Source organism: Diplotaxodon limnothrissa, linkage group LG5 (assembly GCF_057381915.1).
Source record: "Diplotaxodon limnothrissa isolate DT_005_m linkage group LG5, D_limnothrissa_male_GT1.1, whole genome shotgun sequence".
In the NCBI taxonomy this organism is placed as follows: domain Eukaryota; kingdom Metazoa; phylum Chordata; class Actinopteri; order Cichliformes; family Cichlidae; genus Diplotaxodon; species Diplotaxodon limnothrissa.
The window spans coordinates 11,335,174-11,351,184 of NC_140600.1; the positions used below are offsets into that span (position 1 = coordinate 11,335,174).

At 41.7% G+C, this 16,011-nt stretch overlaps 1 protein-coding gene across 2 annotated transcripts; it reads right to left on the minus strand.

The window, feature by feature from the left end:
- Window positions 1-3,110: 3,110 nt before the first annotated feature.
- Window positions 3,111-12,799, minus strand: sulf2a (sulfatase 2a). Of its 2 annotated transcripts, none has more exons than XM_085353829.1 (20): window positions 12,604-12,799; window positions 11,612-11,851; window positions 11,344-11,495; window positions 10,829-10,998; window positions 8,132-8,282; window positions 7,713-7,888; window positions 7,470-7,598; window positions 7,140-7,196; window positions 6,872-7,001; window positions 6,273-6,480; window positions 5,637-5,892; window positions 5,368-5,464; window positions 5,177-5,271; window positions 5,040-5,099; window positions 4,788-4,954; window positions 4,455-4,597; window positions 4,203-4,311; window positions 4,078-4,111; window positions 3,508-3,561; window positions 3,111-3,141 (listed from the first exon to the last, which is right to left on the minus strand). In XM_085353829.1, the coding sequence occupies exons 1-20, from the start codon at window positions 12,797-12,799 to the stop codon at window positions 3,111-3,113; spliced, it is 2,655 nt and encodes an 884-aa protein (XP_085209955.1). The 2 variants fall into 2 exon arrangements, with proteins under 2 accessions (XP_085209955.1, XP_085209954.1); XM_085353828.1 differs by having other exon boundaries at window positions 5,637-5,913; window positions 6,270-6,480.
- Between the last annotated feature and the right edge of the window lie 3,212 nt (window positions 12,800-16,011).

Consider the following 16,011-nt stretch of genomic DNA (forward strand, 5'->3'; position numbering starts at 1 on the left):
GTACTACTAATTGTTGTTCATTAACTTTTGGCCAGAGAAGCTGTTGCATGCTCTTTTTTAAAGTTACCTGGCTAATTTAGTGCAATACCTCCACCTAGACTCTGGTTTCTTTAGGGCAGGTCTGACTGAAGGGCTTTGCTTGCACAAAGTATCAAAGCGGATAATCCTGTGCTTTCTCTTAAAAAGCAGCGTATTAATGTTTTTGGAAATTGTTAGAATAGAATAGAATAGTCTTTTATTGCCATTGTTCATCTGGTTATTTAAACTGTGTCTTAAACTACATTTTAAGACAAAGAAAGAATATTGTCTACTTCCACAAATCTATAATAAAATCAAAATATACCGTGGCTATTTTAAAGGCACAGTGTGTAAAATCTTGCCTAGATGTCAGTAGATTGCAAACTGCAGACAACTGAATCCTCTGTGGTGGCTGCCATGAGACAAATAACTCACCCTGCCATTTCTTCAGCCAGGTGTCCACGTCTATACATTGTGGAAGAGCCTGCAAAACTTTGTGAAAGGAGTCTGATAGGAGTCAATGGGTCTGTGAAGCTCACTTATGCCCGATGACAGTGGTGAGTTGTTGAGGATATCCTGAACCTTTCTGTTGGTAAGACTGCTGTTTTCGTTGCTGCTCTAATCAAGTAATCAAGCTGTTTATCAGAGGAAAAGTGAGAATTTTAGGACAGTCAAGCATAAAAGTAGCAAAATGTTAGCTTATAAGCAGCTGTTGTTGTTTAGCTGGGTCTTCTCAGCTGTCCAGAGATGGAAGAGTGGCATGTGTAATCTGTTGAATATGCAATTGTGACAATATCAGGAATAAATAAGCATGTTTATGCTTGTGTTGGTGTGTTAGAGTCTTAACTGCAGTTCAGAAGACGAGGTTTGAGATGAGGAGGAAGAGGATGAAGTGGAAATGAGGGAAGAGAGAAAACAGAGAAAACAACAAGACATAACGAGAAAGATGATGAATACACAATGACATACAAATGTTCACATATATGGTTTGAAAGGGAAAGAAGTAACTTATAAGGTGAACGATGTAAGTTAGCCAGTGTACAGGCACAAACACCGGGTGTAATGATGGTGTAATGTCTTTTTCGGCCACTGTATTCAAGAGGCTGGGAAACATGGCGGCCTCCACAAAGTGGAGCCTGCTCCTGTGTATTTTTAATGGCTTAATTCCAAGTTGTGTTTAAATCGCAGGCATCCACTGGTTTGAACCTGATGCTGATCATCACTCTGAACCATTACATGGTTTAATATCCTGTGATCTAACACATTATTACACACTAATCAACTTATATTCATGAGCACAATATATTATTTCCTATTAAATGACCTTAAAAAATTACCTAAGTTCACCTTTAAATTTTAGTTTGTTAGTTTGATTAAAGTTGTGCATAAGTGGGCGTGCGTTCATGTTTATTCAGACTGAGATGCCAGCGTGACTGGAAATAACAGAGTTAATTTGACTGTGCCAATCAGAATGCTATGACTATCAATTTAATGATCTCAAGCTGCTGGGATTCCACTGTTGAGATTACATTAAGTACAAACCCTCTTGATGCTACAGTGAAAGGGACATTATTGAGAGCAAATAGGTTACAGCTTCCACATGTCACTGCACTCACCACCATAGGTTGTCCAAAGAAACGGGCAGACAGAGACACCTACTGGACATGAAAACAGTAAATTACTTAACAATTTCAAAATAAAAGCCTGGTCATATTCATGGTCAAACAACACTTTATTCACATTGACTATCAGCACTCTATTAAAAGGAAGTATTGGCTAAAAAAAGAAAAGAAAAGAAGCTAACAAATGCAAGAAGTAAACTTCACATCAATGAGTATTACACTGTTTTGTTTTTCTTCCGGCGCAAAGCATACTGTCCATTAATGTACATGGCACAGCTCTTCACAGTGAACCCTTTAAGTGCTTTTCTGATGTAAATAAGGACAAACATACAAATCTCAATGACAATGACATTTCTCAAGCTACGTTTCTCCCTATAAGTTCATTTTATCAACTCGTATCATACAATGAGGTTGCCTCTCCAGTATTATAAAAAATATTGTAAACATTTATATTAATTGCACAACATACATTCAAATACATACTGTACTGTACAGCAAGATTTCAGACTTGTATTGTTATCTTGTAGCACCATGTATAGCAAACTGAACAAACTATTTGGATACTTCTACAGTGTGATACTGACAATACAAAGGAGTAAAATGGCATTCACAAATGACACATTCTGTTACAGGTCACGTAGTCTGGAGGATTGTATCATTGTGAGATGGTGTTGTTAATTTAGACCTCTTCAAGGGCATAAAGAGACTTTTGTTGAATTCTGTGTATGCATTTAAATCATTGCAGGCAAACTCAGGTCATCTCAGATCGCACAGCTGTGAGGAGGATGACCTGTAGTAACAAAGGACATTCATCGGTGTTAAGAATAACTATAATACAAAAGAGTATGGCGACATGTTTGATGCAGTTGGTTGTTTGTTAAGTCCACTTTACTTCCATGTGCAGACACGTTGGTGCAGAGAAAGAATACAACATATGTCTTAATGTTACTCCAAGTGTGAAATAGTTAGCTAATCCACATGTGCCGCAGAGACATCACAAGGCCATGACGTCATTGTGTAGCAGCAGAAGTGACGTGTTACTCATCATATTTCCACACAGTCTCACATGACATGAAAGAAAGCTGATTAAAGCTGAGACATTGTATATTATCTACAAGCATTAGTGGTATACTGAAAGGCTTGCAGACACCAAACTGTTCCACTTGATTTACAGAATCTTGTTGTTGTTGTTAACAATCCTGACAGCTGGGGGTGGCAAAGTTTGCAAATGGATATGAAATATGTTCCAAAATACATAATTGCTGAGTCTTTAGACTTATTGTAGGCCTTAGTATTTCCTACACCCCGGTAGGAGGCTATGAGGAGCAGCTCCCCCGAAAATGAAACCCAGCTTAGAGTGGTATCCCAGCATATGGTCTATCAAAGTCGAGGTCTTCGGGTTTTCTGCACTCTCCATTCTCCTTCCTTCTCTGGAGGAGGCCAATGCGGTTGGTTGTGGGCTGCAGGTGGTTAACCAACCCACCCTTCCCAAATCTGCCCTCTGTGCAAGAGAAACAATTACTGTAAGTTAAATGCACTGCTTGAGGCATTCACTGGAAACCATGGCTCCAGCTGTGGTCTGTTCCTACCAACACTGCGAGGAAAAGCAGGAAATGACAATAACAGAACAGAAAACGCAACACAATGTGACAATGACATATCTGCATTGCTGTAATGAATTTGAGCCGAGAGAGTGAATGAAAATGGTGCAGCAATGCAATGCAGGGAAATGTAAATACAATTAGTAGAGCAGTACAGAAATACAGTAAATAGGGCACCATGCTGTTAAGTCATCTGACCATGCTAAAAAATCTGGATGGAGATGCTGGCTGAGTACAAAGGAGCAGATGGGTTATGACAAACTCACAGCGATTTGGAGGAGGGCTTCTTCACTTTTGGCCTCTTTCGGCGATGAACTGGCCTGAAGCATGCACAGCACGTATACACGCGCGGGACCAATGCACGTGCATGAAGACAAAACCCACAGGTATACACACACACACACGCACACACAGACATAGATGCACGCAAGTACACACATGAACACAACCCCGCACACACACACACACACACACACACACACACACACACACACACACACACACACACACACACACACACACACACACACACAATTAGGGTTGATTACAAAAAGGCAGAAGCTGAAAAGCAGCCTTGCATTTTAGCCCTCTTTGGATTTGACTTCTGCATGCTACAATGCTTCAATCACAACAGTGAGGAACCATGGCAGTTCAGAGCTTCCGTTTCAGAGAAACGTGTCTGTATTTTGTTTCCTCAGCTCCCTAGATGACTGGCAATGAGCAGAAACATAACCAAAGACTCAGCAGTAACCTCTCTGAATTCATATTATAACTTGAATTCCATCTGTGATGGTTGTGAAAGCAATCAGCTGCAAGCTGTTTAGAGGAAGAAATACCTGTATTCACTGAAGTAGTTTCGCTCCTTTCCTCCTGAAAAGAAGCAGGGGTAGCATTAATCTTAGTTTCAAATGACTGTTGGCGCTACAATATATGATATTTACCACAGAGATCTTTTACTGACCCTTCTCTGGGCTGCACTGCTTATGTCCTTTGCAGCCCCGTAATTCCATAAGTTGTTGATGCATCAAATTCAGAGCGTTGCGGTCAAGGGTGTTGACAGCATTTATCAGCTGCAGGAATGATAAGGACAAAATGTCAGCAAGGACTTTGGAAATTTTGGGAACTATCCCATGTGCACCATGAATCATGTAGTGGGATTATTTTAAACGTATTATTGGTAACTGCCATTCTGTGTGTCTGTTGAAATAAATACCTGGTACGGGTCAGTGTTGAGGTCAAAATACTCCAGGAAGCCCGTAGCAAATTCACAGAACAGGAAATTGTGTGTGTCATTGATGGTCCTGAGGCACCAGTATGTGTTGTTGTTGGCACTGGTGCATGCACAGAATGGACCCACTGAGGATCAGAGGAAGGGGGAGTTTATAAGGAAGGGAGGGGTGAGAGTGGGAAAACAAGAGTTTGAAAAACGTGATTCAAAATATTGTTGTCATCATTTCTGCTCAGGAAAATAGTGCCAGAAACAAAGAGGTATGTTCCACCATGATACTCTTTGAACAACTTGCTAAATCCATAGACTATCCCTCACTTGTCCAGAAGGGAGCAGTCTGCCAATGATGGTTGTCATGTGTGAAGCAGGTCAGGCCGGGCATGCTGCACGTGTCGTTGTTCTGAAGCCTCTTGAGGAATTTCCGTAGTTTCTTTCTGCGTTTCTGCTCCTTCTGCAACCACTGAGTCTTCTGCTTTGATGGCATTCTAATAAATACAAAACATACGTCACAACTAGCCTGAGTGAGGAATTCAAAATTACTACACAGTAAACGAGTGTTATACATTTTACCTGAGTGAGAGCATTCGTCCTGCATTAAGTTGGAAAGTCTCCTTATTCGTAGTGAGATAACTGAAAAGACAAAGTCAGCTGTCAGATGTGCTGAATCTCTGTGTTGGTGCTTATCTGTCACCCTTAAATTCTCTCACCTGGGACTGTCGCACTGACATTCCTCTGGTCGCACGTTTTTTAAATGACCTTTGACCTCACGCAAGTTCTTGATTTTTGTCTGCAAGGTTTCGATCTAAAAAGGAAAGTTGCCCCAAATCTAATTAGACACCACAGGCTATAAATAACCTACAATATGTATTAAATATAACAATTAAAAAAGGAACAGTACCTCGTGCTCTATGTGCAATTTGTGGTCTTTCCATGCTTGAAGGGACTTATAGAGGCCTCCATCACATTTAACTGTGTCATTCATAAGAATGGAGCATCTGAAGGGCATAGAAACAATATATATATACATATATATATGTATGTATATGTATATGTATATGTATATATACATACACATATATATATATATATTCTAACAGTTGATTTCTGTCTTTTACCTCAGGAACATTACACATTCATGTGGAAAAATGTACACACACACACACGCACCTATATGTGACTTTAATAGCAGCAGGTGTAGCAAGTTTGTTGCTGGTGGTGGGTTTGACAGTCACTTCCATGCCACTGAACTCTTCATTGTCTTCCTCATTCACTCCTCTCCTCCTGTCTCTGGCCCAGCTGCTGTTCCTGGACCCCAGTGGCCAGTAGCCTTTTTCTAGGTCTACAGCATACAGGTCACCGCCCAGCTCAAATGATATAGAGCGGGCCCAACGCTTCCTACTTGTACCCTTACTGGACTTTATCTCTGCAGAAGACGAGACAGATTAATGTAAGACGTGTTTTTGATTCTTTATGTCAGGATAGATGACATAACAGCAACTAAACAGACTGATATAAATCAAAATTCCATGCAAGTTGTATCATATTCTGGGAATCCTTTACAAGCTTCTGCTATTTAATTGGTAATTTGTCTGTTCTATTCTGCCACTTGATGGCAGCACTGACATATCCTTCTGGTCTCATGAATACTTCAACAGCTGGTTATTTTCGCTTGAGATAAATGGCCCCATTTGGAAAGCTTCATAGGCTACTGCAAGGACGATTCAAAGTAAAGAAAAGTTTCTTTCTAAACAAAAGCATCTATTTATAGCAATGACAACAATGTAAGCGACAACAGGAACTGACTCTTTTTGGTGAGAAGCCTCTTCCTCTTCATGATGGATGGTTTGAAGCCGGAATTGCTGCAGTCACAGCTGTCAGAGCTGGATGTGAGAGACAGCTGTGAGGCACCGCTGGCCATCAGAGCCTGCATACGTGGGGCAAAGAGACTAGCCATGCCCTTGCACTTATACAGCCTCAGCTTGCCAGTCGGGTCCTCCACACACTGCCACTTCTGAAAGAAGGCACAGGGAAATATGGATTAACACAGGTCTTTGAGATTTTATAGAGTATAACATAATTTTGACCCAGTCTTTATAGCATGACGATAAAAATCACAGACATCTAAATGAGCACAAGGCATATTCAAGCTGAGCAGTAATAGTAATAATATTAATCTTCTGGGATGAGCCTTTTATGAGTCTTATTCAAACTGGAAAGCTCTTTATACACACGTGCACATGCTCTTCATTTTGGAGGATTAAGAAAAAGACTTTTATGTTCGATGAAACATACAATGACTGCAGATAACTCGGCAGATTGCAACCAGAATGTTAATTATCTCTTAATTTTGTTCTATTCAGACTTCATTAACCTCTCTGTTCGAGATCTTACAGGTCAAGTACCTGTCCTGGCTGCTGGCAGGAGGTCTGGTACTCTTCTTTTTGGCACAGGTCCTTCACCCTCTGATATTTTGGCAGGAAGTTCTCTTCCTGGGCCATTTCCTTTCCATCGGCTCTCTTGTGCGGAGGCTTCCTGAAAGCACAGATAAACAAAAAAACAGAAAATGATTTTTTCTTCAGCCAACCAGACAAGAAGTCTCATGTTGCTACAGGACAATTCCTGGTTTGGGAACAGTTTTCACAAAAGATAATACATTACAAGAAAACATACCCTCTCTCCACGAGGAAAGAATCTCTCCATGTTTTACCCTTCCTGCTCAACTGGAACCTGTAAAATGAGACGTTTTCAGAAATCCTGTTAAACCACTTTGTGATATTTGCACAGGATAAACATGTACTCTATTTTAAATGTCATCCTTGCATGGCACTGAGAAGAAAGTGGTGTTCCATTTTTATGTTTGGATTGCAGATTTCATTATGCCCATGAAATAAACAGAGTTCAACTCTCAACCTTTTTGACACATTCCTGGTATTTTAAATGCTATTCAAAAATACGAAGAACACGAAGATAGTGAGTTTATAAAGTAAAGTAGGTACTCACCTATTGACTGGTCGGTCTGTGTCTAGCAGCTTGAGGATAGACTTGCCGTCCATTTCTGCAGGGATATCAACACCAGCCATGTCCAGCAGAGTTGGTGCCAGGTCAATGTTCAATACTATGTGAGGATTACTGCAGGACAACAAGAACATTTTTTTCTATAGAACTAGATAGAAGAAAATAGTCACAATGGTATTTACCTTTATCCCTATACTGAATGCAAGAGAAAAACAACGAGTCTCTTACACAGCACCTTGCTCCACATTAGGTCCTCGAATGTAGAAGGGTACACGGATATCAAACTCATAAGCCATTGATTTGCCCTTCACAAGACCAAACTGGCCAATATGGTAGCCGTGGTCTGAGGTGTAAATGAGGTACGTGTTGTCCAGTTCACCTGTCTCCACCAACATGTTGTACACCTACGGAGGATATAGTTCATTGAACACTCACACAGTGTGAAAAGTTTTACTTCTGTTTGATAGCTCAAGTCTCTTGTGCCAGATTGTGGGAAAGGAGGATTGAACAATTTACCAAGTGTGTCAGTGAATACATTATACAGTCCCAGTCAGAACAAGCACAGATCTCCCAGGATTTAAGGCTGTCAGATGAGATGTGTGTGTGTGTCTGTGTTTAAGCATATGTCTGTCTGCTTGTCTGAATACCTTCTCCACACTGTCATCCACCGACAGCAGAGTCTGCATCCTCCTGCGCTGAAGCATGTTAGTGAACTGCATGTGGACAGGCTTCATAGGTCCAGTGTAGCGTAGGATCCAGTGCTTGTCTGGGTTAGGGGCATAGTTGTAGCTGGGGGTTCTAAAATGAAAGATAACAACAAAAAAGCTTGAAGCTTGAAATTATGTGGTGTAATAAGCATTTCACTTATACCGATTCTACTTACATTTTAAAGGAGACAGAGTTCTTTTTGTACTAGTCACCGTACATTTGCACAGAGATGTTTCCATATTCTTTTTTTTTTTTTTTTGATCAAGGTCTTTTTATTGAACAAAGAATTGCTTCCAACAACAATTATGGCAAAATTAACAGACAGTTGTGCCCCCACCCCCCCAGAACAGTGTAACTAAAACCCAGCCAGAGAGGAAAGGAGAGACAAAATAACATAAAATAAAATAAAGTTACAGATACAAAGTAAATAATAAAATAAATGAACAACAGCAAGAGAAAAAAAAAAAAAAAAACCCCACTCACACGCACATTAAGCAATAGTATCCGGACTTAATCTTTCAAAGTAAGTAAGAAAAGGTTGCCATGTGTCATAGAACCGCCGAACCGAACCTTTTACAGTGTAGCGGATCTTTTCCAGCTGAGTATAGTACATGGCATCCTTAACCCATTGCCCATATACAGGTGGAAGTGGCTCTTTCCATTTCAATAATATCATTCTATGGGCCAAAAGAGTGCAGAAGGCCAGAAGATCAGAGTGTGATTTGGAAAGACTGGCATCACAAGGCGTCACTCCAAAAATAGCTATAAACGGGCAGGGTGCAATTGGAACACCAAATATGTTGGATATGGTTTCAAATATGCTTTTCCAAAAGCTACCCAGTTTTGGACACGCCCAGAACATGTGAAATAGGGAAGCAGGCTCTCGTTTGCACCGGTCACATGTGGGGTCAAACCCATCCTTGATTTTGCTCAGTCTAGTTTTAGACCAATGGAGACGGTGAACAACTTTGAACTGAATCACCACATGTTTAAGGCAAATAGATGATGAAGAAATGCTATTGATTATCTTGTGCCAAGTCTCATCTGTAATCCGTTGGCCAAGATCACTTCCCCATCGTTCCCTAAGTGATTGCAATGTGGACAGCCTAAAATTACTCAACAGCTCATAAACATCACTTATAACCCGCTTAGCATTTGGCTTAAAATCAAAAATATCATCCAAAAGGGATGGTGGTGGACAGGACGGAAAGCAGTCAGTATTAGAAGCAACAAAATTCCTGAGTTGTAGATACCTGAAAAAGTGTGACTGAGGGATCTTGAACTTGTTCATGTTTCCATATTCTTTAGCTGTAAATTGAATCATAGAACCAAAACGCATGCATTCACAGCAACATTTTCTTCCTGTGCTGGCTAATGTCTCCAATCCTTTTCCCCCAAAGTAGCCAGAAAACTGTTCATGGAATGCTAAAGTGGAGGTTACATAAACCATGTAAAATGCAATCAATAGGTCTGCACACAGTGAGCCCAGTTTGATCAATATTTAACTCCAAGCCATACAGAACTGTATTTGGGAATAAAAACTGCTAAATAGCTAATGAGATCCTAAAAGAAAATACCTTTAATGTTTAAAGTGGATCGATTTGGCTTTTAAGAAATGCTAATGTCCCGAAGCTTATTCTGCAGCGAGAAATCTAATGTACTGTGAAGATGTGTCTGTAATGTGCCAAGGTGAGAAGAAGGTTTACCACTAGAGGAGTGCAGGACTTTTACTGCCTCTCTCTCTTAGTGTGGTTGATAAGGACAGAGGGAGATGGAGTGAGAAAATAGCCAGAGAAGGCTCTCACAAAAAACATCACCCGAGGGAGAGGAAATTTATGGAGAAAGAGCAATTAAAAGTTTGCACAAAGACACTAGGGCTGAATTTTCAGAATATTCTATGTGTTTAAAGCTTGTGTGGCACAGGTTAATGGTGCTGGAGGGATTAGATGAAGCAGCAGGATGGTGTGAGGGGGTAGAAATTGGAGTCTCATTACTGGCCTTGGCTACATCTCTAGAGGCTAATAGCAGCTCTGCCATTAGCTAGCAGCACTAGGCAGCCAGTGAGCACAAAGGGTCAGGAAGAAAAAAATGGAGGTGTTAGGCGTGTCTGTGTGTGTTTGTGTGTGCACATGGCTTCATCATTACCTAAGCTCTATACATACATCATTCCTCTCTTCTTGTACCACTGACAAAATGCTACAAATTAGCAGGTCTCATTACGGTGGTACCACTAATGTGAACAATGCACGAGCCAAATAAACTGGAGCAAAGCATTGGCAGTGGAAGGAAAGGCATCGGCTGCCAACAACATTCTGCAGGCAGAGGAGGATGAGATTGAGTCGAGATTATGGAATTTGTGTCATCCTCGGTCATAGAAGCAGAATGAATGCACAGATGACTCATATGCAAGCAAATAGGTCTGGATGTGAAAATGTAAAAATGTATCTGTGTACTTGTTATCTTTGTCCCCCTGAAACCAAACACGCTTACATCCCATAGGCAAAGCTCCTGTTCAAACAGCTGCCAATTATCTGTGCATGTATTATCACAGATCATCGGAAAACCTGCAACAATCTGCTAACTCGTAACTTGGTCACAGTTTGTTTAGGCAATTTGAAGCTAACTCATTTCCTTACATGTGCTGTGATGCATTGGAGAAAGCGGAGCTGTACTGCGGGGCAGAGTCCTCTGGACCATGTGGAGCAACGTGACTCAGAACCATCAACACAGGCCGGTGAGGGTACAGCCTCTTGGACGTACGGAAGTAGTCGATGCTGTTGTTGGTAATGACATCTGTCAGATAGTCCTGTAAAGTACATGAAATATTATTTATCATGTACTCAGTGAGTGACAGAGGGAGTCAAAGAGCAGAGCACCAGCACTGTGCGAGTCAAAACCAGACGTTACTGATACTGAGTCAGTGGAACTGCTCAATGTTTTAACCCTTCATCTTGTTAAGCTACTTTAAAGTGTAATTTTCATGTGTATTATGTTGCTTAAACTTATTGAATTGTTGTTTTCATTTGAACAAAAGCATCACTTTTCACAAATTTCATTAAATGATTTTGTATCAATCTCAGCACATGCAGGGATAATTATTCTGTAAAGATACATGTATTTTCTTTTTGATGTCAGAAGAGTGCAATAATACCTTTGTGTAGTCGCTGCTGTGCTTCTCCCGTACACCGTTTCTGCAGAGGGTGTAGTTGTAGAAACGTGAGTTTTTCACCAATGCTACCCACTCCTTCCAGCCAGGAGGCACGTAGGAGCCGTTGTACTCATTGAGGTATTTTCCAAAAAAGGCTGAGTGAAGAACAGGTGCGCAGCAAGTTAATGATGTACTCTTTTTCAGGTTTATTTGCAAATTTCATAACTCAATGGGTACGACTGAAGCTCGATTTGGACTCTGCAACGCTCACCTGTCCTGTAGCCTGAGTTGTTGAGGTGGACAGCAAAGGTGTGCGGCTCGTGGTGGGCCTGCCACGAGGGTGAGGAGCAGTTCTCGTTGTTGGTATAGGTATGGTGATTATGCACATATTTTCCCGTCAGGATGGAGGAGCGGGATGGGCAGCACATTGGCGTGGTGGAGAAAGCGTTTGAAAAATGTGTGCCGCCCTTTTCCATGATGTGCCGAGTTTTGTTCATGGCCTGCATAGAGCCTGGGAGGCAACAGGGGGAAAGGGAGAGAAGGGGGGGGGGGGGGGGGGGGAGGGGAGGTTGTACGAGGGGACAGGAGGGTAAGAGCAGATTCAAAAGCCAGCAATTGAAATGAAAGGGACCCAGGGGGATGTAAAGCATTCAAGAGGAATGAGGAGTGAGATGTTGAACATAGAGTAAAGAGTGAAAATATAAATATAACCCATGAGGGGGGAAAAACATTATGGATGTGGGAAGATAAAACGAAAGGGGGGAAATAAGATGAGAGAATAAATCTTTTTTTGTAAAGTAACCCATTTGGTCTACTGTGTACTAAAAGCTTTTCAGGCGGATGGTGATTGTTTGGGGAAACAGATGCTTGACCATAAATTCCTGCTTTTCAATGGGAGTTTTCTCACTGGTGATCACAGGAGGACAAAGGATGTCACTGAGGCCATTATGCAGCCACTCCAGCCCAATACGCTGCTAAAAGACTTAAGCGGGTAGGGAGATGGCCAGGGTTTGGCAACCAGACAATGGAAGCCATAGGCCGCCCTCATTTCATGCCAGCGACAGAGGAGCTGGCAAAGGGAACACATGACTTTGAGTGGGCCAGTTGTTATGGTGCCAAGAGGCAGCATTAGGCTGACTTTCCTTTGCTGATGCTGGTGGATACACATGGACAAAATGTCTGTACCCGACAAAGTGAACAGAGATACAGATGCATAATCACACGGTAAACGCACACCACAGAGGATTAATGGAAACATTTTACCCAGTTCTATGTCTTGATCATCAGTGAGAATGAGAATGACGTTGGGTCGGATGTTGCGGATGTGCCGGTCCCTCTGCAAACGACTCCTCAGGCGATATCCGGAAAGATATCCCGAGCTCTCAATCTCTGGGAGAACTCCCACCAGGACAAGAAAGAGAAGGAGAGGGAGAGGGGCGGAGAGCCTCCGCTCTGCCATCACGCCACCTCCTCAGTCACCTCCTTAGTGTTTCTTTCAACACAGAGGAGTCAGCAACTTCCTTACTCAGCCTGAGGAAGAGGACACAGAGGGAAGCTGATGAGAATAAATCATACAAACACACACACATACACAAAGCTGCACAAGTTAAAAACAGCAGATGCAAGCCTTGCCTGACCATTATGGGGTGCTCTTCCGTACAAATGCACCCGCTTGGGCTGAGCTCAGCTCGTTAATCAATCATTAATGATGCATTGGAGTGGTGTCATTGGCTGATTGTAATGATCTCTGGTGATGAGCACATGGCTGCGAGGCTGGGGCTAATGGGCCTGGGCTGGAGGCCAGCTCGGGCCTCACCTCATCATAACGGGGTTAGGGTGAATGCGAAGAACAGGGGAAGGAGGAGTTGGGTGAAGGAGTGTGAGGCAGAGGTGAAGGAGAGACCGGATGAGAGGAGGGAAATGAAGACAGGGGTCATTGAGCGCAGTGACAACGTGAGGACAAAATATGACTCTAATGAAAATGTTCACCTTAAATCATAAAGTAGACAAGGCACACTACAACAGAAAATCCCCACAGTGTGAAAATGAAAGTAGAAGAATAAATGTGGATATGACACTAAGGTTAATAAAATAGATAAAAACACAAAAACATTGTCTATTTATTGTCATTGTTGCTCAAAAAAATTGAGCACACATTTAACATAACAATTAGAGCCAAGTATGTGTTAAATAGTCTTTTCTCAATTAATCTCTACATGCAGTTTGCCAAAATTACACTTCAGTCCTATTAGCTTTCTAATAACTCCTCCTCATTAACAATACATCCCATTAGAGTTTACCATGGCAACTGTTGGTTACTGTGCCCATGCAAACCCACAGCAGCGGTAACCTGACTTTCTAGTGTAAAAACTCCAGAAACAATGACTGCAAGAACTCACGAAAAATCAACAGTAGAATTGACAAGCGCTACAAGCACTGTAGCTAATTAAGACACATCAGTAAGTGTTCGAGATTTAAGAGTCGTTTTATTTATCTTCATGCAAAAAAAAAACAAAAAAACGCTGTATAACGAGGATCACATTTAGTCTCGAAATGAATAAAAACCTTTTTCTTAGAAATAAAGAAATAAATATTTGTTTGTCGTTTTTCCACCTTTGTTTACATCTGAACCTTTCGGAACAAAAATCTGCCTTATAAAATGTAGCGCATTCTCATTTTGATCAAATCCCCAATAAAGTTTAAATAGCATCTAATTTATGATGACACATCAGCAGCTACACACCCCTGTGACCGTAATTAAAAACCGTTTGTAAGCAACAGCAACCCACTGTGATGTTTCGCTGTCGTGAGAAGGTGGGGGTTAGGTATATGTGCTGGGAAGTCCACAATGAGATTGTGACCAGATCAGTCCTGATTCAAAGACAAATACAAAACCAGCACCTTCGTATGTCCTCTGTCTTCCTCCATCGACACACTCATGCAAGCAAATACACACTATGAGTATATCAATACATGATTAAAATGTAGCAGCAGCTGTTTTTGCTCTGCTCTTCTAACCCAGGGCATGCGGTTCTTCCCAGGAGGAGCACATGAGCTCTAACTTGGGGCTCTGTGCTTTTCTGAATTGTCCCTGCTTCCTTCTCATGTTCCCTCCTTGCCTCCATACCTCTTTCATTTCTGCCAGTGTATGAAAAGAAGGCACCAGCAACGAGGGAAATCATAATAAGGGGGGGGGAAAAAAAAAAGAAACCTGCTGAAGGGACACACATTTAACCAACGCTGTCTGCATTCAGTAGTGCAAACCTCATCACCAAAATCATTTCCAGGACATCTAAAGAGAATAAAGAAGAGATTCAGTATGTTGAAAAATTAAAATCATCCTCTGCCTACTGGCTCCTCTTTCAGGGCGGCTTGTGGTGTAGTAGGTACAATGCTTGCCTTTGATAGTTGTTTATCTGTTTAAAAAGCTGATGTGGGCAAAAGCCATCAGGGAAGGCTACCAAATATAGTCCTGACTTGCAAGAAAACATCCAGTTAGATTTTTCACGCTGCTCTATCAATAGCCAAGTATGTAAATGTTGTGTTATTGTCATGCTATGGTGGTGGATATTTCCTGACATTACTCCCATGAGGCTTCCTCCTTTGCCCCGATACTGAGAACTAATTGGATTTTCAGGCTTTTATCAGCTCTAACCGACACACACGGTTCTTTCTTTCCAGCTTGCTCTCCCTCTGTCTGTCTTTTATCTGCTCGTATTGTTTATCTCTTCGGGTGGTAGATGCTACATGAAACCCAAAGAAAAAGCAGACGCAACCATAACCTCCAAACAGACAGAAGACATTGCGCCTTGAAGACGTGTGGAAAAAACAGATGGACGACAGTTAAGGAACAGCAGTTGTCAGCCAAGCTGCTCTCAGTCTCCAACAACATGACCGTGTTGGCTTATACGCATTCATAATGCGAGGCAGGCCATGTTGTGTCTGTAAACTGCAGTGATTTAGAGCTCGTTTTCCTGACAGAGATCTGCCCACATCAGCTCTTTGTACTAAGTGAGCTGCAAAACAACAATGCTGATTCAGCCCGATAAGACAGAATGAAAGAAGAAATTTTGCCATTTAGACAGAAGCACAAGACAACTTGAGTAAATATAACTCTCAGCAAAACTCATTAAAGGCTGGGGGCTTGCAGAGGAAGGCTGTGGGAGTAAGCTAGCAGAATATGTGATCATAGGGAATAAGCTTCTAAAAGCATGTATAAAGAACAAGGATCATCTAAGGTTATACTAATGCCAAGCGATGCCTGAAAGTCAGAGCACAGAGGGAAAGTTTTGCTCTTCAGTCATTCGCTTGTAAAGAGGCTTTAAGAGACAGCAGCACTGCATCACCAGATAAAAATTTAATGCCACGCATCTTTTATTGATAAGACTGAATTATAAATGTAGTGACAACAGAGCCGGCCATGTCATAGCATGGGCATGATGGTAAGACGGTAGCAAGAGTGGAGGGACAAAAACAGAAACCGGATCGGCAGGCAGATATGTTACACTGCCCGGCAACTCACATCTGTACTTTACTAGGTCTGTCACAGTTCAAGTGAGGCAGGGTGGAAGCTGGGAGAGTACTTGATAAATCTTCCAAAGACTTTGCAGAGGCGTTAATGTACTTTTCCCCTATAAATAAAACACCTTGGGCTTTGAAACAGGCACAAAG